This window comes from Odocoileus virginianus, chromosome 22, assembly GCF_023699985.2.
Source record: "Odocoileus virginianus isolate 20LAN1187 ecotype Illinois chromosome 22, Ovbor_1.2, whole genome shotgun sequence".
Taxonomy (NCBI): domain Eukaryota; kingdom Metazoa; phylum Chordata; class Mammalia; order Artiodactyla; family Cervidae; genus Odocoileus; species Odocoileus virginianus.
In genome coordinates, this window is record NC_069695.1 from 37,224,159 (window position 1) to 37,250,051 (window position 25,893).

General features: G+C 38.1%; 1 protein-coding gene across 4 annotated transcripts in view; it reads left to right on the forward strand.

The window, feature by feature from the left end:
- Positions 1-25,893, forward strand: part of KIAA1328 (KIAA1328 ortholog) — a 406,763-nt gene that overhangs the window by 136,517 nt on the left and 244,353 nt on the right. For all 4 annotated transcript variants that reach the window (XM_020869551.2, XM_020869550.2, XM_020869547.2 and 1 more), the window contains one exon: positions 17,445-17,572. In XM_020869551.2, the coding sequence (XP_020725210.2) occupies positions 17,445-17,572 (128 nt within the window). The remainder of the gene's footprint in view (positions 1-17,444; positions 17,573-25,893) is intronic.

Below are 25,893 nucleotides of genomic sequence, written 5' to 3' on the forward strand. Positions count from 1 at the left end.
TATGGTTACAGTTATAAGCAATTTGGTAGAAAACGACAGCTAGATTATGCGGTGTTACTTTTATTTGTTTTAATTTTGTAATCTAAATATATATATATTTTTAATGAGGAAACAAAAGGCAGAACAATTTTTAGTACTAGGAGTAACCCTTCCTGTGTCTTAGTCGTGTGCCACCCAGTGGAGCTAGCATTTCGTTTTTAACAGATTCCTTGTGTGTGATAGAAAGTGAAGCATATAGCTGAGAGGTTATGTTTGTATTCTGGGGCGTGAATGTTTTCAGCAACATTATCATAACTCTTACTGCTTATTAAAAAGGAGATTTTGCTGTCAGTTGGATTGAAAAATACATAAACTAAAAAATCTTCTACCATTTCCTAGAGCTAGAACAGTCTCAGATTTTATTCCAGGAGCCATCTCTAGAAATGATGCCAAAGCACATGTACTTCCCTGAACCCCATCAGAATTTGATGCCATTTGGAGTGCCTGCTGCTTACAGGCATCATGGCCCATCTATATCTATACATATAGCCCTTTTTTTAATTGAAGGGATGTACCAGACAAAAGATGTGCAGATGCCTTCCTTGGTTGTTTGGGACTTGTATATGCAAAGGGAATGTGAGATAATCGATACTTAGCACCTGTGTGAAAGCCCAGAGTGGAGAGTCATTGCTTTTAAGTCATTTTAAAACAGTTGTTGCACAAATGGTATAGATGGCCCTAGAAAACAATTCGCTTGGGGGTTATAAAACTGAATATTACTGTCATCTTATTGATACTAGTTGTAAATAAAGAAGAAATTTTACATTGATGGATAACATGGTCCTTAATTTTATTCAGTGTGATTTCTTTTTGTTGTCTGTGGTATCCTATCTTACTTCACTTGCAGTATAGCATGTCATTTTGGATTCATTTCAAAGTGTAATCAAGTCAGGAACTGATTATGCACTATTATTGTTTAGTAAATTTCATGTTTCCTTCATATGAAACTGGTGTGTATTAGCACTTTAAAATAAAAAGTGACATCATTCAACAACATTGTGATGGTGCTCTACATGATAGTAGGATGAAAACTTTTGGAGCATATTAACTTCTGTTATTTAAATGTAAAAACTCAACATTATGATTTGAAAATATTGAAAGTGAGAAATTAGGGATTTAACAATTGTCTTACCTATACTTTATAAAACATATAGGGTCAAATATGTGCATGCACTCTACTGCTATAGAACCTTCGTCACTTTGGTGGACTAGTTGAAAAACAGAAACTTGGGGATCATCAGCATATATATTGTATGTGAGCTATGGTTTTATATAAGGTCATGGGAAAAGGTGTAATAAATAGGTTCCAGGACATTATCTTAAGGAATATATGCATTTAATGGGGATAAAGTAAGGGCAAGACAGTAAAAGAGATTTTAAAAGGGCTAATTGATAAAGAAAAAGCTGAATGGGTCAATAACTCAAGAGACCAGAAGAGGGAAAAAGTGGCCAGCATGGAAGATAAAATCAGGCTGTTATACTTGTTGCTGTTGTTCAGTTGCTGAGCCGTGTCTGACTCTTTGCAACCCCATGGACTGCAGCACGCCAGATTCCTCTGTCCTCCACTATCTCCTGGAGTTTGCTCAAATTCATGTCCATTGAGTCATTTTTATATTTAGCAATTAATAAATTAGAGGATATTTGTCAAGAACACAGTATAAATAAAATGACAGGACAGGAAAACATGGTTTTAGGCCAGAATTGAAATGGACATAGAAATTAGAGATAATGATTATGGATTAATTTTTTAGTGTTTTGGTAATGCTAATTGGTTCCTCAGGAAGAAAGTTTTATGTGAGGAGGGAGTTTCTTAGGATGCACTTAGTTGAAGTCTTATGAGAGGGAGCCAGAATCTGTTGAGATCATGAGAAAGATAGTATAATTAATAGAACCTGAATCATATAGAAGAGGGTGCAGTTAGAAATATAGGTGGAAAATTTGTCTTAGAAAGCATTCCTTCATTCACTCATTCATTCAGCATTTATTGAATGCAAAGACATGAGGGGATGATGTATTGAGATGAAAGCTGGGAATGTTTAACAAGGTCATGTTGGCCATCTGCCTTTTCAGTGAAATAGGATGTACTTAAAAATGAGTAAATTGATTGCTTGCAGATGCAGTTGCTTAAGGTATTACCATTCCATTGTGAGTCTTTTTAAATCCACATCAGACAATGTTGTAATTTGTGTTTCAGCTGTCAAACATAATTCAGAAAATTTAAGAGGGGAAAGGAAAGTCTGTTTATCCGTATTTGTATTCTTTCTGTTCTTCCTTTTTGATGTTCCAAAATTCTTTCCTAGTTAGAAAATCTGTAGCCACTCTTTTAGAATAGATATAAATTGTCTTAGTTGTCTTTTGTCTGAGAATTTCTTGATTTCTCCTGCATTTCTGAAGGATATTTTTGTTGGACACGGGATTCTGGGGTGGATAGTTCTTTTCTTTCAGCATGTGAAAAATGGGCCACTTCCTTCTGGCCTTCATGTTTTGTGGTGAAAATCAACCATCATTCATTTTTTTCTTTAAATGAGGTTGCTTCTCTCCTGCTTTTAAGAGTTTTCTTTGTCTTTAGTTTTCAAAAGTTTGATTATAATGTGTCTTGGCATGGATTTTGGGGAGTTTATCCGGTTTGGGGTTTGCTTGACTTCTTGACTGTAGGTTTACAGTTCTTGCCAAATTTGGGGAATTTTCAGGTGTCAGTTCTTCATATATTTTTCCAGCTCCACCCTCTTTCTGATCTCTTTCTGGGACTCAGTGGCAGGAATGCTGGATCTTTTACTATAGCCTCCTCAGATTCCTGAGGCTCTGCTCATTTTCTTTTTCTGTTTGTTTTCTCTTTGATATTCAAACTGGGTGAGGTATTGTTCTGTCTTCAGCTTCACTAATTCTTTCCTATGTCCACTCCTTTCTCTTGTTGAGCCCATCCAGGAAGCTTTTTATTCTGGATTTTATATTTTTCAGTTCTTAAATTTCCATTTGATTGTCTTTATATTTTCTGTTTCTTTACTGAGACTTTTTTCATTTGTTTTAAGCATGTTTGTAATTGCTTGTTGAAGCATTTCATGATTGCACTTTTAAAATCTGTATCATTTCAGTACTGGCATCTGTTGGTTGTCTTTTCTAATTCAGGTTTAGATTATCCAGATTCTTGGTATTACAAATGATTTTTAACTGTGTTCCAGACATTTTGGGTAGGTATTATGTTGTGGTCTTATTTATACGATCTCTTTTAGCAGACTTTTTCTGACATCACAGCAGTGGTGAAAGAGGAGACTCCACCTCATAACTTTTAGGTGAAGGTGGACGTTCAGGGTCTCTACTCAGCCTCATCAGGGTGAGGTGGGCACTTAATTACTGCTGGGTAAGGGATAGAAGTTCAGCAGTGTACTAGAGCTCTGCTGATACCACCCTAGCTATGGACAGGGGCTTCCCAGTTGGCCTCCACTGTTACTGCTGATATGTCATGAAATTCTTGGCTTTGCATTCAGCTTCCTCTGACATCACCCCAGCAGGGAGGGATCTCTCATTAAAGGTAGATGGGAGTGGAACTTCAAGCCAAGAGATCTCTGTTAATAATCACGAGGATGAAGAAGTTGGGGAGGGAGTCATTAACGTCAGTCTTCCCCATTCAGTCTTCTCTGACCCCTCTCCAGCAGAGAGGGATGGGGCAGTAGAAGTCTGAGCTCCTCACTGAGCCTTTGCTCATGGAGGTGGTGGAGGCATTGCAGTCATTTATGTGATGTTTGGCTCATGTCAGGCAGTTCTTATCTAAAAGCCTTTCGTCTTGCTAGGTTCCCACCAACCCCCATCCCAATTTTTTTTTTTTTTGGTTGATAAAAGTAAGCTTCTCTTGGGTTTTTCTTTTTGTCAGTGGCCATTGTCATTTCTGAATTGTTTTCTACAACACAGTCCCAGATATACAAAGTTAAAACAAAACTAAGCAATTCTCCTCTGTGTCGTTCCCCAGGTTCTGAGGCTCTCAGCCAGTCTACCATGTCTCCATCTTTTAGAGTCTCCTTATGTTTATATTCCATGAAAGTGAAAGTGAAGTCACTCAGTCGTGTCTGACTCTTTGCGACCCCGTGGACTGTAGCCCACCAGGCTCCTCCGTCCATGGGGTTCTCCAGGCAAGAATACTGGAGTGGGTTGCCATTTCCTTCTCCAGGGGCTCTTCCCAACCCAGGGATTGAACCCAGGTCTCCCACATTGCAGGTGGCTCAGAGGTTAAAGTGTCTGCCACGTTGCAGGTGGCTCAGAGGTTAAAGTGTCTCCCGCATTGCAGGTGGCTCAGAGATTAAAGTGTCTGCCACGTTGCAGGTGGCTCAGAGGTTAAAGTGTCTGCCTGCAGTGCGGGAGACCTGGGTTCAATCCCTGGGTCAGGAAGATCCCCTAGAGAAGGAAACGGCAACCCACTCTGGTACTCTTGCCTGGAGAATCTCATGGACTGAGGAGCCTGGTGGGCTACAGTCCACGGGGTCACAAAGGGTCGGACACGACTGAGCGGCTTCACTTTCAGTTTTACTTTCACTTATGTTTATATTGTATATCATGATCATACTTTTAACTATACTTAATGAGACAAATAGGGTAAATTATGCTTACTTCATCTTGTCTGGAATTAGAAATCCCATTGTACTTGACTTTAATTTTACTCTTAAAAAACGTTTTTTCTGGCCATGTACATTGGCTTAAGTTTGGGGACATACCCTGTTATATTTTGGTGCCTTGGGTGCGTGCCGCTAAGTTGCTTCAGGCGTGCCGGCTCTGTGACGCTGTGACCACAGCCCGCCAGGCTCCTCTGTGCATGGGGTTCTCCAGGCAAGGACACTGGAGGAGGTTGCCATGCCCTCCTCCAGGGGATCTTCCCCACCCAGGAACTGAACCCACATCTCTTATGTCTCCTGCATTGCAGGCAGGTTCTTTACCGCTAGCACCACCTGGGAAGCCTGTTTAGATGCTTTACCTTTGTCCATAAGATGGTATATCTATCCCCTTCCAGTGCAGACATGGGTGAATTGATTTATCTTATAGACTGATTTTTCAAAAATAAAAGATCACTACTAGACAGACTGAATATATAAAGCTTCTGCCTCCTAGTGGAATTGCTTAAAATAGTCAAAGAATTGAATAGAAATCGGGTGGAGAGGGAGGTGGGAGGGGGGACCGGGATGGGGAATACATGTAAATCCATGGCTAATTCATTTCAATGTATGACAAAAACCAAAAAAATAAAGAAAGAAAGAAAGAAAGAAAGAAATCATTGGCTCTTCAGCTCATTACTTTTGAAGTTTATGGTAGCTTCAGTTCTCTGTTGTTAAGCATATGTAGGTAAAATGCTAGGTCTCAGGGATTGTTCTTTTAAATGTGTCCTCTTGGATTAATTTATTTAGTGGTCAATATTGTTAAAAAATAGTAAATCAGAAACTTGACTCCTTGATTTTATTGACACTAAAACTTTTCTCCTTGAATATTTTGGGCTATTTCTCTATAACTTCTTGAATGGGGGGTCAAACAAATAATCTGGTTCTTTACCAGTTTTTAAAATGCCATTCTGCTAAACAGTTCACATAAGCTCAATTATATTAGGAAGCAGTGAAGTGAAGTTGTTCATAAAACGCTTTATTACCCTGAGTCTTTGCAGCATTTGCTGGGTTTAGATAATAAACCTGCACGTAGAAGTTACTTAATTTTTCTCTGTGCAATAATTTACATTTGTGAGCAGTAGCCCTAGTAATTTTCAAAGAGGGAAGAAATGAGATATTCCTACTACTTTTTCCAACTTAACCTTAAAATGTTAGATGTGATTCCATTCTATAAGAACTCTTCTTTTTTACTCTAGTCATGAATACTATTAATATTTTATGGAAATCATTTGATTTTTACTTTGAGTTATTGTATTAGTCATATTTTCATACTGCATTAAAAAGTGCTTGCATCTTTGGTGAGGGTGCTCATCCCCAAGGCTATAGCTAATGGTCTACAATGTTAAACTGAGTTCAGAAGTCATACTGCAGACTTAAGGCTTAAAAATGGGGATGGATATCTGTTTAAAAGTAGAAGAGACAAAATGTGGTTGTTCATTTTTTTCCTGTGGACTTTCCTACAATATGAATTCTTAGTCCCTTCAGATAATACTTGCTAACTGTTATGACTTCAGTAGTCAGCCACAGTAGAAATGTATTTCTGTATACTTTTTTCCCAAAACAAAAGTGAAAGCATTAGTTGCTCAGTTGTATCCGACTCTTTACGATCCCATGGACTATACCCCGCCAAGTTCCTCTGTCCGTGGGATTTCCCAGGCAAGAATACTGAAACAATTGACCAAAAAGAGAAAAAGCATCATGTTGTGAGGACAGATTAAAGAGAAGAAGCACAGGAGTTGAATAATGTATTACATTTCAACGTAAAGAAGGAGTCGGGGAGGGTCTTGGAGATGATATGAACAGTGTGGTTCCTGGACCAGCGATAGCATCCCTCAGAAGCTTGTTAGAAATGTAGAACCTTAGGCCCTACCTCAGATCTTCTGAATCAGTATCTGCTTTCTAACAAGATTCACAGGTGATTCCTGTGTACAATACTTTAATCCAAACCTCAGCTCACTGGCAGAGTGACTAACCTTGGGTAAGTGTTTAGCCATTCTGGGCTGAAAGTTTATTTGTAAAATAAGACCACTAATAGTAGTTTGTTTTTTGTCTTTTGATGATGGTTAAATATGACAGTTTCTTTAAAGCACTTAGAAGTGTCCCACACGCCAGCAGAGGTTATACTGAGGTATCAGTTTTTCTTTTACCAACAAATCTGTTTTCATTTGCAAAAATTGTCATTGAGTGCCAAGCTAGATATATAATTTGGACCTCAGTGTTTATCTCGGGAAATGTCTTCAGATATTCAATTTCAGGTATCTATTCCTGGTTGTAAGCATTTAATTATGCAATAGGTAGTGGTGGTCTGTCTGACTCTTATAAAAGAACTTAATGAGGACCTGAAAAAGGGAGAGATGAGAAGCACAAAGCCGATATGAGCTGGAAGATGAACTGTGTAAGGGAAGCATAGTGCCCCTGGATTGCTCAGTGTGGAAAAGAGATTTAAGGGACCTCCTACAGTCATTTTACATCCACTCAGAAGTGGATGATCTTACACAGCAGCATAAATAGTTCAAGCAGACAAATAAAGACATACGAAGAGAGAGAGGCGTGTCATATATATTGATGTTGATAGTTCATGAAGGGTTTTAATTTAATGACAAGAACAAAACTCCTCTTCTTGAAAGTAGAGAGCAGAATGAGATGACTTCTTTCTAAGGTGCTTTTAGCTTATTTGCTTCAGTCTAGGGAGCTTAGTGTGCAAATTCTTTTCAGCGGTCTGTGTTGTCAGGAATTTACCCCTTTGGAAATTTGAAATTTTCAAGTGTTCATCATTGTTACCATAGTTTGCCTTATAAAGTAGCTTCTGGTGAGGGGAGGGATGTGATAACAACCTTTTTTTCTATAGTTCTAGGCTGGCTTCTATTGGAGAAGGCAATGGCAGCCCATTCCAGTACTCTTGCCTGGAAAATCCTATGGACAGAGGAGCCTGGTAGGCTGCAGTCCATGGGGTCGCAAAGAGTCGGACACAACTGAGCAACTTCACTTTCACTTTTCACTTTCATGCATTGGAGAAGGAAATGGCAACCTTCTCCAGTGTTCTTGCCTGGAAAATCCCAGGGACGGCGGAGCCTGGTGGGCTGCCATCTATGGGTTGCAGAGTCGGACACGACTGAAGCGACTTAGCAGCAGCAGCAGAAGCAGGCTAGCTCCTATAACTCAAGAAAGGTTGTATTGATTTAAAGCAACCTTTCAAATGGCTGCTTTAAATACTTATCCTGCAGGTCTAGTTGCAACATGGAACCTTTACACAAAAGATATGTTTTAAGCAGGTTAGAAGAAAGATAAAATGTGTGACTTTCACTAGAAATGTTTTTGCAACCTTGTCTTTAACATTTACCATGATTTCTTGAAAAAACATATATCCTTAGAGGAATATGTGGAAAGGAAACTGGTATTAAGAAATTAAAATTCTAAGCAACCTAGTACATTGATAGCCTGCTTTTTAAGGTATCTGCTTATGAACTTTTAAATAAGCTTTAAAGTTGGAGAAATAAATTTTGGGTCTTCATTTATGTAACTGATTTTCTGAAAAACCTCAGGGTTCAGTGATCTGAGCAAAGACATGATATAAAGCCTCTTAGTTCCAGGTCTGTCTCTGCCCCATTTTCTGTGACTCTACAAGAAATAAGGTAAAGACTATAATGTTAAGAAAACTCCCATAAAGCTAGTTATTAATGTATACTCTAATTAGATATCTTTCAATGGCTTGAGTTTTTCAAACAGAACAAGTAGAGTCCAGAAGAAAATGGGTGAGGCATTTGACTCTTTTTTCACTTGTAAGTGTCCATAACATTGATTTTTCCCCTGTTTGATTTGGAGATTTACTTCCCTTCCTAACAGGTTACTACTCTCAGGAAATTGAAAAACACTGTGGCCATGCACCTAACTTGCCATGAATTTCTCTTTTAATTAGATGGAAAATTTCAGACTTGTATCAGTAGGTTGTGCCCCAGCACAGATCACAATTTAATAAAAGGGTATCAACATTTGTGTGAAATTCTTGTCTGGCTCTGCTAGTCAGCTCATCTTGGTATCAGTTTTCCTTATACCAATAAATCTGTTTTCATTTGCAAAAATTGTCATTGAGTGTCAAACTAGATATGTAATTTGGACTTCAGTGTTTATCTAGGGAAATGTGCCCCTTTTTTTGAAAAGGGAAATAAGGTAATGATTGTAGACTGAGAAATATAACTTGGTCAGAAACCATATTTGCTTCAAGATAGGAAAATCTTGTGATGTCAGAACAATTTAAAGTTTTTAATAAATTTGTATTTTTAGATGTCTTCTTGGCTACAGACCACACAGCCTATCTTTGGTTTGTTTTGATTCCAATCCAAACCTCACATGAAATCGAGGACCTCTTTTATTCCTTTACTTTTATGCCTTTATTCATTCCTCTAACTAATTTTTAAAATGATTGCTATGTACTAGAGAGATAGCAAGATTAATATACTATGATTTCAGAAACACACAGGCCACTTTGAGGGATAGTAATATAATCATATAGTTTTAGCTATATCTATTTACTGTAATAAGAGTACTTCACTCTGCCTGAAGTTCAAAATTAGAAGGAAAAGGTGACATAAAGCTCAGTTTGAAAGGATAAGGAGGAACTTCATAGAATTGGAATCAGGCAAAGCATTTTAAGCAGAATATACAGTATGTGCTGTCTTTATGTATTAAATAGTATGTTGGGGTACATAGTGAAGGGAGTCCCTGCCATAGTGAAGGTCTTTGAGTTCTAGATTCCCTTGAAAGCTTGTGACTAATGGATGGCACAAGGTGACCCTGAGTAAAACAGCTCTTTCTTTCCAGGATCTTCTCTCTGAAGTGGAATAGAACCTATCAAACAGTGGGGGAAGTTGTGAGCAGACTTCCCTTCTGGCGAGAGTCGCTGTCGCTGTCTTAACGTCATCTTTAATGGGTGTGGCCTCTGCAGCATGGCCCAGCTGACACATCTTTTTATCAGTCCCTCTTCGCTGCCCGCCCTTTAGATGTCATTGTTACATTGGCCTTCTTCTCTTAATTTGAACATTTCTTTCTCCAAGAGGGTTTTCCTGGTTCCTCAGTTATTTGGGTCCCCTTAGGAAGTACTTGCATAGGACTACATTAATGTTCTTGCTGTTGCTTTCATTATTTGTTATCTTAAGTATGTGCTTGCTTACCTGCCCTCCTCGTTGGATGACAAGCTCCCTGCAGAAGACAGTGTTGGTCTTATTCATCATTGTATGTCTAGTACCTGGCACAGTCTGGGGTATTAATGTACTCAGTAAATATTGTTCAATAAATATTTATTGAGCACCTGTTATGTAGGCTAAGAAATTCAGCAGTAAACAAAGCAAGTATTCCTGCCCTCATGGTGCTTATTTGTTGAATGAATGAAAGAAGGAACAAGCAAACAAAACTGAATCCTTTCCTAGACAGTGTTAAACACTCTCATGTCTTTGGCCATCACAGACAAAATGATTAACTCCCAAATCCCTATTTGTGTTGCGCTGTCTTCTCTGAATTCCAGGCCCAGGGCTTCAAGTGTCCCGATTGGCCATCTCAGCGAATTGCCCCCGATCATCTCCACCTCAGTGTGTCTAATGCTCCTCCCCTCCCCCGTACCTTTCGTTTGCTCTTCATTCCCTATCTTGATAAACGGAACTGTGCATCATACAACTTTCTGCTCAATTCATAAGTTGATTTTGTCTTAAATTTCCCTCTTCAGTCAGATCCCCACCATTTCTTACCATTATTACTTTAATTCAGACCCGTCTCATCTGTTGCTTTAGACTGTTGTAGCCAATTCTTAACTGGTTGCCTTCATTCCATCTTCAAGCCCTCCAATCCACCGTTCACATCCCTACTAAAGGGATCTTTACAACATACAAATTGGTTGCAAGATGTCAATGGGTTCCATAAAAATAAAATTCAAACAACTTAGTATAACATTCAAGATCTGGCCCCTGTTTGTCTCTGCAGCCTCTTCACTCATTCTCCTTACTCTCAACCAGTCATCCACGCATGCTGTCATGTTTGCAGTTCCCTTAATGTGCAAATGGGTTTCATTTCTCTCCTTTGCTCTGGATGACCTTTCAGCCAAGGGTACTTTCCTTCCTTCCTACCCTGTGCCTCTGTAAACTCCTTTTCCAGAATTCGTTTCATTTAATGTACTATGAAAACGAAAAGAACACAGTGAAGATTTTTTTTACAACTTTTTATTATGACAGTTTTCAAATATATCAATTCAGTTGCTCAGTTGTGTTCGACTCTTTGCAACCCCATGGACTGCAGCACGCCAGGCTTCCCTGTCTGTCACCAGCTCTTTGAGCCTGCTCAAACTCACGTCCATGGCGTCGTCCAGTCGGTGATGCTGTCCATCCATCACATCCTCTGTTGTCCTCTTCTCCTCCTGCCCTCAATATTTCACAGCATCAGGGTTTTTTCCGGTGAGCCAGTTCTTCACATCAGGTTGCCAAAGTATTGGAGCTTCAGCTTCAGCATTGGCCCTCCCAATGAATATTCAGGACTGATTTCCTTTAGGATTGACTGGTTGATCTCCTTGCAGTCCAAGGGACTCCTAAGAGTCTTCCCCAGTACCACAGTTCAAAAGCATCAATTCTTCGGCGCTCAGCCTTCTCAGTGGTCCAACTCGCAATACATGCTTACCAGAAAAACCGTAGCTTTGACTAAATGGACCTCTGTCGGCAAAGTAATGTCTCTGCTTTTTAATATGCTGTCTAGGTTTGTCATAGCTTTAAAGCTATGGAGCAGTCTGCCGTGCTTCCAGTTTTCCCCCTTTTATTTGCAATGAAGTGATGTGATCAGATGCCATAATCTTAGTTTTTTGAATGTTTTTAAGTTTTAAGCCAGCTTTTTCACTCCTCTTTCACTTTCATCAAGAGGCTCTTTAGTTCCTTTTCACTGTCTGCCATGAGGGTGGTGTCATCTCCATTTCTTTTAAGGGATTCTTGCCCACATTAGTAGAGATAATGGTCATCTGAATTAAATTTGCCCATTCCAGTCCATTTTAGTTCGCTGATTCCTAAAATGACGATGTTCACTCTTGCCATCTCCTGTTTGACCACTTCCAGTTTACCTTGTTTGATTCGTGGACCTAACATTCCAGGTTCCTATGCAATATTGTTCTTATCAGCATCGAGCTTTACATCACCAGTCACATCCACAGCTGGGTGTTGTTTCGCTTTGGCTCCATCTCTTCATTGTTTCTGGAGTTATTTCTCCACTCTTCTCTAGTAGCATATTGGGCACCTACCAACCTATTTCATGTATATAGAAAGGTTAACAAACTTGTGCAGTGAACCACCCTATACCTGCTCCCTAGATTCCACACTTGTTGACATTTTGCTCTTTTTGCTTCACCTCCTCATATATATATTTATATATGTGTATATATATATGTACACAAATCTATGTACATATTTATGTTTTATTTCTATTATAGATTTATATAAATAAATTTACTTACAGATATAAAATTTATTTTGTGCCTTTTCTTCCCTAAAGTGGTAGCTGCTGTATGTCACCCTAAATATTTCACACTCATAAGAATAATATTTCTCTTTATAAATGATATTATAAACCACCTAAGAAAATAAGCAGTAATTCTATAACTTTTCCTGAGTCTATATTCCAATTCTCCTAATTGTCCCAAGAATGCCTTTTATAGCTATTTCTCTTGCTGAGCCAAAATTCAGTCTGATTGATAGGTTGTATTTGGTTGTGTCTTTGATCTTTTAATCTAGAATAGTCCTTCCCTCTTTCTTCCACATGACTTGACTTTTTGAAGAGTTCAATTCAAGTGCTTTGCAAAATATCCCACATTGTGGATTTGTCTGATTGTTTACATGTGGTGTAACTTATTCCTTTGTTTCTTTCAATTTCTGTTAAATGGAAGTTAGATTTCGGATTTGGTTGGATTCAAGTAAAGCATACTTGGCAAAATTATTTCTTAGGTGATGTTGCCTGGTTCAGACACTAGGAAGTACGTAATTTCTGCTCTTTTTTTACTACTAGTAATCCTAAATTAATTTACTTTGTTTAGGTGATGACTACCAAATTTTACCATTTAAAGGTCATTTTCTTCTTTGCTGTAAATAATTAAACTTAACACCATATGAATTTCTTATTTATTAACCTTTTACCTACTGATTTTAGTATCCACTAATGAACCTCACCTGAATTAAGTTATTACATTGGGGATTACAAAAATGGTGATTTTTAAAATTTGACCATTCCTTCTATGTAATTAGCATTTTTCTGTAAAGGACTTTAATTTTTTCCCCTTTCACTCTTTTCTTCTTTTGTGAAGTATCACAGTAGACTGGTGGATTTTTGTTTACTTAATTTGCTACTAATGAGTCATTCTTTTTGATGCTCAATTTATCCCAAATTTGGCCAAAAAGCCCCAGCTGAGAGGGACTGAGAGTCCCCTTTAGATCTGCTGCTGTTTCTCTTGATATGCCCTCATCTATTTGTTTTAAACACTTTCTTGCATTAGAATAAGGGTTTAAAGATTACTTTGTACTTTTCCTGTCCCAGCCATTGAAATCAGCCTTTTTTCTAAGGAGTCTTGGTTCCCTAAAAAGGAGTTGTTTAAATATATATATATATATATATATATTTTTTTTTTTTTTTTTTTTTTCTGTTTTGTCCTCTCCCGGAGACCTTTCTTCATTTCATTTTGTATTAGATCAGGAATTACATAGTAAACCACCAGATTCAGGTGTCCTAGACATCTGAGGCAAGGGTGGGATAGGGTAATGGGAGTGGTCTCTGCTGCACCAGAAGAATTCTTCCAGTTTAAGACAGTTGCTTAGGCAACATGCTAGTAGCATATGCTGTCTTCTGGTCCTTCTCCTTCCACCCTTTTCTCTCGAAGAATTTTTTTATCTTTCATTTCTCTATTCATTTGCCTCAATCTCTAGTTTTAGTATTTTTCTATATGATGCGTTTAGGGGGTTAAAGGCTTTAAGCTTTGCAAAATCACCATTTCCAGCAGCTGTTTCAGCAAATTAATTTGATGTTTAGGTTTTGATATGATAGTGCTTAATATTAATTTATTTTTCTGTTGGAAAGCTTTATTTCTTTGATGAGATTATGAGGACTGCTGTTTCTCTCAGTTTTTAAATCACAGTTGAGCAGACCTGCAGTGCTGGGTTCACATCATGGTTGGTGCACACCTTCCCTTAGGTTGAATTTCATCTATCTGTTGCATTCTGCCCTGTCTGTTGGCCAGGACTGAGTTAAATATGTCTTCTTTCTCAGTATCTCCCCTCCCCCCACCATCAGTTAAGAAGGCATTTTACCCACATTTTCCTCACATAAATCTCTCTCTACAGATGGAGGATTGTAGTCCCATTGTGCTAAGGAGGAAGGAGAATTACTGTTTTGCATGTACATATATTTTGGATTTTATAGGAAAATCTGGTAAATCAATACAGATATAAAAAATTGATGAAGTTAGGACTGCCTGTTTTATATTCTGCCACATAGCATGTATTTAAATGAATTTGCCTATAATTTGCCTTCAAATGCTGACATTTAACTCTTAGGCTGTATAATTGTGCTAACTTTTTCATGAATAAAATTCATATTCTGTGTCCAGGCTAATATGTTCATCTACTATAAACATTATTGCCTATGGTAACAGCTAGAATAAAAAAATTCTTTTTATATACATCATATAGCTGGCAGAGACTCTTGGGACCACCACAAATCATTCCTGTCTTTTTGAGATGGCTGAGAAAAAGTGTGGGAATGTAAAACCAACCTGGTTTGATGTAGATTGACTTTGAAAGGATATTAGCTTATTTAGACCACTGTTCATTGTGTCGTTGTTGTTTTTTAAGATGCTGAGTGTTAAACATTCTCTTCTATTTAATATATTCTTTAGCTTAGTAACCAGCCTTTCATTATGAACCAGCTCCTATCCTACAAGTCATCTCTGGCTCCTTTTTTGTTAAAGGTTAATAATGAGAATAATGAAGCAGTTGGTTATTTATGCAGTCAGGATTGGCAAAAATTATTAGGATAGGAATCTGCCCAGGAGCAATGATTAGGTTATGAAAATGTTAAGAAGAATACTGAAGCCAGTCACCATTTTTGACATTTAAGAAATACTATTCCCACCCTTAATCATGATGGCCTGTTATAAAGGTATTTATACAGACTAATCTCATTGGACAGTAATTTTATATCAATAGCATTCATAATTAGGTGTTGAGGGGAGACTCAGAAATGATCTGAAAGAAAAATGGGCCTGGGGAAGAAATTACCACAGTGAGAAATAGGGAACAGAGAACTCACCCTTGAATAGAATTACCTGTCTCCCAGACACCTGATCTATGAGTTTGAGTATCTTCTTCTTGAGTATTTTGCAAGTTTGAGAAGCTGTGGAAGAGGGTAACTCCAGGTTAGGTTGCCGTGTTCTACATGCTAGACTGTAAAACACGTATATGGGAAAAAAATTTTTCTGATGTTGCTTTTATTAATGAAATATTGACTTAACTGACATACAAAACCAAAGAGAGCCAAATCTAATTATAATCTTATGTTTAGTATAGTTAGAACTTTCAATGTAAATTAGGCAGTGATTGCTTTGACCAAAACAGTTTCATCACTTCTACTCTGAATTTTTTGTTAACAGCTTGAGTTATAATTCACACACAATAAAAATCACCTGTTTACAGTATACAGTTCAGTGGTTTGAGATATTCCCAAAGGTGTGCAAAGACAAATATCTAATTCCAAATCATGTTCATTACCTCCCCCACAAAACTTATACCCATCAGCAGTTGCTTCCTATTTTCCTTCTTCATCTTTTGGTAACCATTAATATACTTTCTGCCTATATGGGATTGCCTATTATGGACGCTTATCTCCCTGCCCTTTAACACGTATAATGAGTATTTCAGAAAATTAGAGAAGGGGGCAGGAAATGAACATGGATAAATATAACTCTTATTTGTGATCTGGTATGCTTAAAATTGGTAAAGAATCTGCCTGCCAATGCAGGGGACACAAGAAACATGTGTTCGATCCCTGGATCTGGAAGATCCCTGGAGTAGAAAATGGCAACCCACTTCAGTATTCTTGCCTGGAAAATTCTATAGACAGAAGAGTCGGGCGGGCTTCAGTCCATGGGGTCACTTCAACATGACTGAGTGACTTAGCACACACAAATACACACACATACTTGGAATTAAGTTTTCTTTACCCTGGCTCATTGGAAGGTATATTTTAAACAACAACAGTAGCATACATAGAATATGTAGCCTTTTGTGTCTTACTTCTTTAGCATATAATGTATTCAGGGTTCATTCATACAGTAGCATGTAGTAATACTTTGTTTCTTTTATGATTGAAAAATATTTCATTTTATAGGTGTACCATATTTTGTTTATCCATTTATCACTTGATTAGACATTTGAGTTGTTTTCACTTTTTCACTGTTATGAATAATGCCACTTTGAATATTCATGTACAAGTTTTTGATGTGAACCTGTATTTTCAGTTCTCTTGGAGAATTGGAGTGGAATTGCTGGGTCTTACAGAAACACTGTGTCTAATTTTTTGAGACATTGCTAAATTATTTTCCAATACAGCAGCTTTGTACTTTCCCCTCAGCTATGTTGGAGGGTTCTGATTTCATCATATTCTTACCAGCACTTGTTATTGTCAGTCTTTTTGATGATAGCCATCCTAGTAAATGCAAAGTGTTATCTCAGTATGGTTTTGATTTCCATTTCCTAGTGGTTAGTGGCTAATAATGTAAAACATCCTTGCTTGCACTGCTTAGACATTGTATATTTTCTTTTGGGAAATGTCAAAGTCCTTTGCCCATTTTTAATTAGGTGATAGTTTTTTATTGTTGAGTTATGTAACATCTTCATGGGCTTCCCAGGTGGCAATAGTGGTAAAGAACTGCCTGGCAATGCAGGAGACATAAGAGATGCAGGTTCCATCCCTGGGTCGGGAAGATTCCCTGGAAGAGGGCATGGCAATCCACTCAAGTATTCTAGGCTTGGAGAATTCCATAGACAGAGGAGCCTGGCAGGCTAGAGTTCATGGGGTCACAAAGACTCGGATATGACTGAAGCAACTTAGCATGCACATACACATAACATCTTCATATTTATGGATACCAGACCTTTAGTATTTGCTCAGTCCAGTTCAGTTCAGTCGCTCAGTTGTGTCTGACTCTTTGAGTCCCCATGATGATTTGCAAATATTTTCTATCATTCTAGATGTTGTTTCTTCAATTTCCTAATAGTGTCCTGTGAAGCACAGAGTTTTAAAATTTGAACTCCAATTTATTTATTTATTCTTTGTTGCTGTGCTTTTAGGTGACATTGCCTAAACCACAGTCACAAAGATTTTGCGTTTATGAAGCTTATAGTTTTAGCTATTACATTTAGGTCAGTGATCCATTTTCAGTCAGTTTTATTTATGGTGTGAGGTGGGGGTCCAACTTTTTTTGCATATGTTTGCATTTGTTCTTATTTATTCAGATTTAAAGATTTGAGAAAGAAATATTTAAATAGGATGAACATTGTTACTCTCTGAAACAATATTGTTTCATGATTTTGAGGGGGATACATGTGCTGTGTTCATCTGACGACTACACTTACCTGCACTCTCACCAAGTATGGTTGCATTTCTGCTTCTATGTTGTTTGTTGAAATCTGAAATACTACCCTGCTGGATGCAGTTTAAATCCATTTATTAGTTTTTTCCCTTAATTTGCAATTTTACCTCTTCAGTTACAATATAAAGAATGCCAAGAACTTCTAAGTCTCTATCAGAAGTATCTGTCAGAACAACAGGAGAAGCTCACTATGTCTGTCTCAGAACTTGGTGCTGCTAAAATGCAGGAACAACAGGTAAGTGTCTTACTTCCTACCTTGTTCTTTCATGGATCAACCAGATGTCAGAAGAGTCATTTGACCTTTTACTTTGTCTCACTGTATACATTATCTTTAGATGTGCGATTACAGTGTGTGATTGAGTTGGTTTAATCTACTTCCCTCTTTCCTTTTCCTCTCCTGTTCTGGGGCCCAGAGGTTAGGAATGATTTCTTGACCAGGCTCTGCATCAGAAGGGAAGCTTCTGGTTGTCTGGAAGCACAGCAGGAGTGATAAAGAAAACCCAGTGTTCTGTTACTTAGTGACAATCAGGTGGGCTCTTTTTTTACTCATAAACCTCTTCTAATTCATGTTCAGAGTTTTAGCGTAATAAAAATGTCTTGGTGACTTGTAAAAGCTTTAACTAAAGAAACTGGAATAGTTAACGTGATTTAGTATTTGTATATACTTATTAATCACATAAGTATATATGAGTGTGTATTAACATTTGTATACATGTTATCAAATAGTATATATTACCTAGTTAAATGAAAGTTCAAAACCCTGCCAGCTGTGATGTGAAACAAGCTCTGAAGATCTACTTCTTTCTCTCTAGCAACTGACACCGGATGTCTTTTTCACATCCAAATGAATTTAAATCTTCAAATGGATGAGGATACCTTTTGTATTAAAACACTGTAGGAAAAAATCTTTGTGTATAGTAGGGTCAAAGTCACTCATTTTAGTATTAAGACATTGATAATGTACCCATTATCAGTGTAGATTCCATCCTGGTTATGGTTCAGTAGGTTGAACACAGCTACTTTATTACTAATTCTTCATTATCCAGGTTAATTTTCCATTTATGCATGGATGGACAACTTTCAGAAGGATTATCCTGTCTTTTCTGTTAAATTGTACAAGTTCAGGTTCTATATTGATTGCAAGGATTATCCTTTCCCTTTGAGTAGTAACAAGTCCTGAGTGGTTTTCTGTAACCCTTACAAGTTTTATTCAACCTAAAGACACCTGTCTCAGATGGGTTAACGGTTTTGGTCAAGAAAACTCCAGTTTTGAACCTCAGGTTTCGACATGCCTGCCTGCATGCTGAGTCACTTCAGTTGTGTCCGACTTTTTGCGACCCCTGTGGACTGTAGCCCGCCAGGCTCCTCTGTCCATGGGATTCTCTAGGCAGGAATACTGGAGTGGGTTTCCATTTCCTTCTGGAGATCTTCCTGACCCAGGGATCGAATCTGCATCTCATGCTTCCCCTGCTTCGGCAGGCAGGTTCTTTACCACTAGTGTCACCTAGGAAGCAAGTAAAAAGAAAGAATAGTAACTTGGCTGGAATGTGGTATATCTTAGACTTTTAATATATCCCCCCCTTTTTTTTGAAGTCTACAATATTTATAAGAAAAAAAACGAAAGTATGAGTGGTTTATTTGTATTCTAACTTTTGAAAAATTTTCTTTGGTTCTGTTTCCTGAAAACTTAGGCTATAAAATGAGGCAGAGAAGGTAGCAGCTAATGTTTGTCTGGATTTGTTTTGCCACTTTACAAAAAGGCAGGTGTATTTTAAGGTGGCCCTTGTCTATTGCTCTCATGAGTGGGCTAGAGAAAACTATATCATGAAGTTCAGACTTCTGAGCTCTGCCTTTGCATTTCCACTCCCTCCCTGTCCATGACATAGGTGTTGCAGGGCACAGAAACATTGACCAGGGTATTGGAGGAAAGGCAGAGGGACTTTTCAATTGCCAGTAGTTAGGGATAGAGACTGAAGGAGGAAATGGCAACCCACTCCAGTATTCTTGCCTGGAGAACCTCATGGACAGAGGAGCCTGGTGGGATACAGTCCATGGGGTCACAAAGAGTCAGACACGACTAAGTGACTAACACATATACACAAGGATAGAGACTGAGAGTCAAGAAATAGTCATTAGGAGACTCTAAAAACATCTAGATTAAGGAGGCCCAGCCCTTTTTCTATCTACTTCTGGAAAGAGGAGAGTGAAAAAGCTGGCTTAAAACTCAGCTTTCAAAAAACTAAGATCATGGCATCTGGTCCCATCACCTCAAGGCAAATAGATGAGGGAACAATGGAAACAATGACAGACTTTATTTTCTTGGGCTCCAAAATCACTGCAGATGGTGACTGCAGCCATGAAATTAAAAGACGCTTGCTCCTTGGAAGAAAAGCTATGACCAACCTAGACAGCATGTTAAAAAGCAGAGACATTACTTTGCCAACAAAGGTCCATCTAGTCAAAGCTGTAGTTTTTCCAGTAGTCTTGTATGGATGTGAGAGTTAGACCATAAAGAAAGCTGATCTCTGAAGAACTGATGCTTTTGAATTGTACTGGAGAAGACTCTTGAGAGTCCCTTGGACTGCAAGGAGATCAAACCAGTCAATCCCAAAGGAAATCAGTCCTGAATATTCATTGAAGGACTGATGCTGAAGCTGAAACTCCAATATTTTGGCCACCTGATGTGAAGAACTGACTCATTGGAAAAGACCCTGATGCTGGGCAAGATTGAAGGCAGGAGGAGAAGGGGACGATAGAGGATGAGATGGTTGGATGGCATCCTGGACTTAATGGACATGAGTTTGAGCAAGCTCCGGGAGTTGGTGATGGACAGAGAAGCATGGCATGCTGCAGTCCATGGGGTCACAAAGAGTTGACATGACTGAGCGACTGACCTGAAGTGACCTGAAAATGAGGCGGGAGGGAGTAAAACTTCCTCAAGGAATAGTGTTTTATGTTTAAACTAGTGATTCTTGGATGTTTCCCTAGCAGCCAGTCATAGTTAACACTGCCTCTCTTACTTAACCTTAAACTTGAGGAACAAAACTAAAAAAACAAATTCACAAATATTATGAATTGTTGGTCAAGGGTATGGAGAAAGTATATTCTCAAAAGGAGATACTTTTGAATTTTCATTTTAACTTTATCATGAGAAAATTTTAAAACCATGTTTTCAGGAAGGGCCCGTTGGTTATACCACTTGTAGGCTCTACTGTTTGAGTGAAATTAAGGCCACTTGTAGGCTCTACTGTTTGAACCTGCAGGGGAAAATAAGTTTCCTTTTGAACTCCATGTAGCAGTTGTCACCTATATTACCTGATTGTTCTTTGTGACAGGCTTCTTTTAGCTAAACCAAGGAAAGCACTTTCTCACTCAACGTCTTGGAACCTGGGTGAATTTGGTGGACAAGTCTAGTTCTGTCCGTAAGGGCATCATTCATTGTGAGCACTCTGATTGAGGATGTGCTGACGTTAGATGTCCTCTTTATGTGCTCACAAGTAGACTGCTCATCTCTATCATAGAACCATTCTTATTCTTTTGTAATCACTGTTCATTCATCCATCTCTTTCACCAAGCTTTTTTGAAAACAAGCGTCCTGTTGGTTTTTGTACACGCAGAGACTAATATATTTTGGCTTAATAAATATTTAATTTTATTTAACAAAATTTAATATGGAGCATATTATGTACTGGTACTGTTTTTAGTTCTTTCAGTTCAGTTCAGTTCAGTTGCTCAGTTGTGTCCAACTCTTTGCTACCCCATGAATCGCAGCACGCCAGGCCTCCCTGTCCATCACCAACTCTTGGAGTTTACTCAAACTCACATCCGTCAAGTCAGTGATGCCATCCAGCCATCTCATCCTCTGTTGTCCCCTTCTCCTCCTGCCCCCAATCCCTCCCAGCATCAGGGTCTTTTCCAGTGAGTCAACTCTTTGTGTCAGGTGGCCAAAGTATTGGAGTTTCAGCTTCAGCATCAGTCCTTCCAATGAACACCCAGGACTAATCTCCTTTAGGATGGACTGATTGGATCTCCTTGCAGTTTTAGCTCTTAACGTACATTAAAACATTTAGTCCCTCAGTAGCCCAATGAAGTTATTTTACAGAGGAGGAGCCCGAGGCAGAGCAGGAGATTTGTCCAAGTCATTTAGGTAGCAAGTTGGGAAATCAAGCAGCTGCTGCTTAGTTACTAAATCCTGTCTGACTCTTTGCAACTCCATGGACTGTAGCCCACCAGGCTCCACTGTCTGTGGGATTTCCCAGGCAAGAATACTGGAGAGGGTTGCCATTTCCTTCTCCAGGGAATCTTCCCAACCCAGGGATTGAACTCATGTTTCCTGCTTGGCAGGCAGAATCTTTAACACTGAACCACCTGGGAAGCCCTGGGAAATCAAGATATGAACCCAAACAACCTGACTCTGTATTTTCTTGAGAGAAAGACAAGAACAACTTGAGATAGCGTAAAAAAAAAAAAATATATATATATATATATATATACACACACACACACACACACACACACACATATATATATATATAAAATTTCCTTTAAATGCCCTTGTTTCTACAACTAACCCTCTTTTGGATCTTAATCTGAAATCCAGTTTTTTGAACACCAGAGCACAAATCTACTAGAGATGGTGAGAAACACTGTTTGATTTTTCCGTGAGTAGCCACAATGTTAGGTAGACATAAAATTTTATTTGTTCTCAAAGTAAGGTTTTTTAAAACTCATCTTTAAATTTTGTGATGGAGGTGCAGCTATTCATTTTTCATGAGACGTTCATTTGACTTTAAGAGACTTGTTCAGTTTCTTCTTTGTGTTGGTTGCCATGTGGCTCAAGTGCTTATTATAGGTTTTGTGTATAGCTTTATTAAACCTGCAGTTCTTAAGAAGAATGCCCTAGCTTATGGTATTCTTTTTACTTCTGCCATTTGGTTGAAAAGAAGATGCTCCATTTACAAAGTAAATTTTTTCCTTGCTTTTCCCCAGTCTTCTTTCTTGCTTTGCCTCAGAGATGAATTTACATTCTTCATTCATCTTGTAATTTGTTCAGCCTTACAAATTCTTCACTGTGGAATCTAGAAAGATGTTTCACTTACTCTATTTAGACTGAGACACCTCACTGATGTGTGTCTGTTACTACATTTCCTGATCCTTAAGAAGCAGTACTTAACAAATATAACCTTGGTGCTTGAACATGGGAGGATCCAGTAACCATAGTTTTGATCAGTGTACATTTTAGAATATAGCTCTTCTTATCACAGGTGAGTGTTAATTTCTTTTTCTGTGAATCTGAACTTAATGTCACCTTAAACTATGATGCTTATAACTTCTATTTTAATCTTTTTATAAAGATATTTATTTTTATTTATTTGACTGTGCTGGGTCTTAGTTGCAGCAGGTGGGACCTTTAGTTGTGGCATGTGGTATCTAGTTCTCTTACCAAGATTCCAACCCAAGCCACTTGCATCAGGAGCATGGAGTCTTAGGCACTGGACCACCAGGGAAGTCCCCTATTTTAGTCTTATTTGATAAGCTGTATCATTTCAGGTATGGCATAGTATTTCTACAGAACTCTTTATAATAAAACCTAGGCTGCATGTTGAGTAGCTTTTCCCACTGAAGTTTGAAAATGCCCCTGTGCAAGATTGCCTTACTGTTTTTCTCAACTCTTCATTTTTTTGCCAAGTGGATATTAAAAGGTAGATTTGGAATCATCTTGAGATTTCTCCCTTTCCTACCAAATGGATGAAATCTCCATTACTTTTTAGCCATGGGCAGTGGATATTAATGAATCTCTGTTGTTCTGATCTGGTAAAAGGCCTTTTATAGAAATTTTTTCCATGATTACTTGTTCTATGTTTCTCTATTTAGGTCTGGGTCATGGACTAGACAGAATCTGAACCATAATAAAGATAAATCACTGCTGAGTGCATGTTTTAATTGTTTCTATGTTTCTATTACTGCTGTCTCTATAGTTTGTTAAAAGAGTTTTGTAGCACTTTGGACCACAATGTCTTGAGACAACTTCCTATACTGTGATTATTTTCATATATTCTTTTGGTTAAAATTTTTGTTTAACTACCACATATAGGCATATGCTAATAAAGCTCCTTACCATTCTTCTTCTTTTAGTACCTTCTATCTGATTTACTTATGTATTTTAATATGTAATATTTATTTTATTTCTGTCTATACTAAGATATCTTTGAATTTGTTATATAAGCCCAGATTTTCTTGGCTGTCCAGAAGTGTCTCCGCACTTCTAACTGACAAAGAAGCCAAATCAAAAATGTCATGCTCTTTGAATATCTGTTACATGTTTGACTCAAGTGTACTACAGAATTCTTCATGGAATAAAAGATTTTATAAATAGATAGAAAAAAGATGTGATTAACAGCTAACTTCTCCTTAGAAACAGTAGAAGAAAGAGGCAGTGGGATGGTGTATTCAAAGAGCTGAAGGGGAAAAAAACTGGCAATCAAGTAAAACTATCCTTCAACAATGAAAGTGACAATAAGACTTTCCTAAATAAATAAAGACAGAGAGAATTTATTGCTGGCTTACCTGCCTTACAATAAATACTAACAGAAGTCTGTTCAGATGAAAGAAAATGACATAGACAGTAACTCAAATTCACATAGAGAAATAGAACACTGCTATAAGTAATTATATATCTTTCTTTTCTTAAATAGACAACATAAAAGTCACCTGAATAAAACAACAATTATAAAACTGTATTGTTGAGCTTATAAGATATAAGTCTTTGTGTGTGTGTGTATGTATGTGTACTTGCACACAGGGAAGAAGAAGGGAGCTCTGTTGGAGGAAATTTTCTCTGTATTACTGGAATAAGACTGTCTTTATTCATTGACAACATAATCTTATATGTAGAAAGTCTTAAGAAATCCACGTACACACACCAAGCAAACTGATAGAATAAATGAGTTCAGCTGGTTTGCATGATAAAAGATTAGTATCCAAGTCTGTTTCTATTTACTATCAATGAACAATTCTAAAATGTATGTATTTAAGAAAAGCAATGTAACAAAACACTGAAAATAATAAAGAATTGCTAAGAGAAATTGGAGATCTAAGATACTATTCCATGCTCATGGACTGCAGACTCAATGCTATTAAGATGGTAATTTTCCCCCAATTAGTTTATAGGTTTGTTGCAAACTCCAGCAGATTGCTTTTTCACAGAAATTGATGATGATCCTAAAATTTATATGGAAATGCAAAGGGACACTAATAGAAATAATTTGTGAAAGAACAGCAAAGTATAAGATCACTGTTTCTAACTTTAATCTTTACTCTAAAGGTACAGTATGTAGATAGAATTTTAACTTGATTTGCATGTCTTTTGACCCCTGATGAAGTGGGCTTCACTCCCATGTTGTGTTCAGTTCAGTTGCTCAGTAGTGTCCAACTCTTTGCTACCCCATGAACCGCAGCACACCAGGCCTCCCTGTCCATCACCAACTGCTGGAGTCTATCCAAACCCATGTCCAATGAGTCGGTGATGCCATCCAACCATCTCATCCTCTGCCGTCCCCTTCTCCTTCCCAGCATCAGGGTCTTCTCAAATGAGTCAGCTCTTCCCATGAGGTGGCCAAAGTACTGGAGTTTCAGCTTCAGCATCAGTCCCTCCAATGAACACCCAGGACTGATCTCCTTTAGGATGGACTGGTTGGATCTCCTTGCAGTCCAAGGGACTTTCAAGAGTCTTCTCCAACACCACAGTTCAAAAGAACCAATTCTTTGGTGCTCAGCTTTCTATAGTCCAACTCTCACATCCGTACATGACTACTGGAGAAACCATAGCCTTGACTAGATGGACCTTGGCTGACAAAATAGTGTCTCTGTTTTTTAATATGCTGATTAGGTTTGTCATAGCTTTCCTTCCAAGGAGTAAGCATCTTTTAATTTCATGGCTGCCATCAATATCAACAGTGATTTTGGAGCTGAAAAAAATAAAGCCAGTCACTGTTTCCACTGTTTCCCTATCTATTTGCCATGAAGTGATGGGACCAGATGCCATGATCTTAGTTTTCTGAATGTTGAGCTTTAAGCCAACTTTTTCACTCTCCTCTTTCATTTTCACCAAGAGGCATTTTAGTTCTTCACTTTCTGCCATAAGGGTGGTGTCATCTGCATATCTGAGGTTATTGATATTTCTCCTGGCAATCTTGATTCCAGCTTGTGCTTCTTCCAGCCCAGTGTTTCTCATGATGTACTCTGCATATAAGTTAAATAAACAGGGTGACAGTATACAGCCTTGACATACTCCTTTCCCAATTTGGAACCAGTCTGTTGTTCCAGGTCCAGTTCTAACTGTTACTTCCTGACCTGCATACAGGTTTCTCAAGAGGCAGGTCAGGTGGTCTGGTATTCCCATCTCCTTCAGAATTTTCCACAGTTTATTGTGATCCACGCAGTCAAAGGCTTTGGCATAGTCAATAAAGCAGAAATAGATGTTTTTCTGGAACTCTCTTGCTTTTTCGATGATCCAGTGGATACTGGCAATTTGATCTCTGGTTCCTCTGCCTTTTC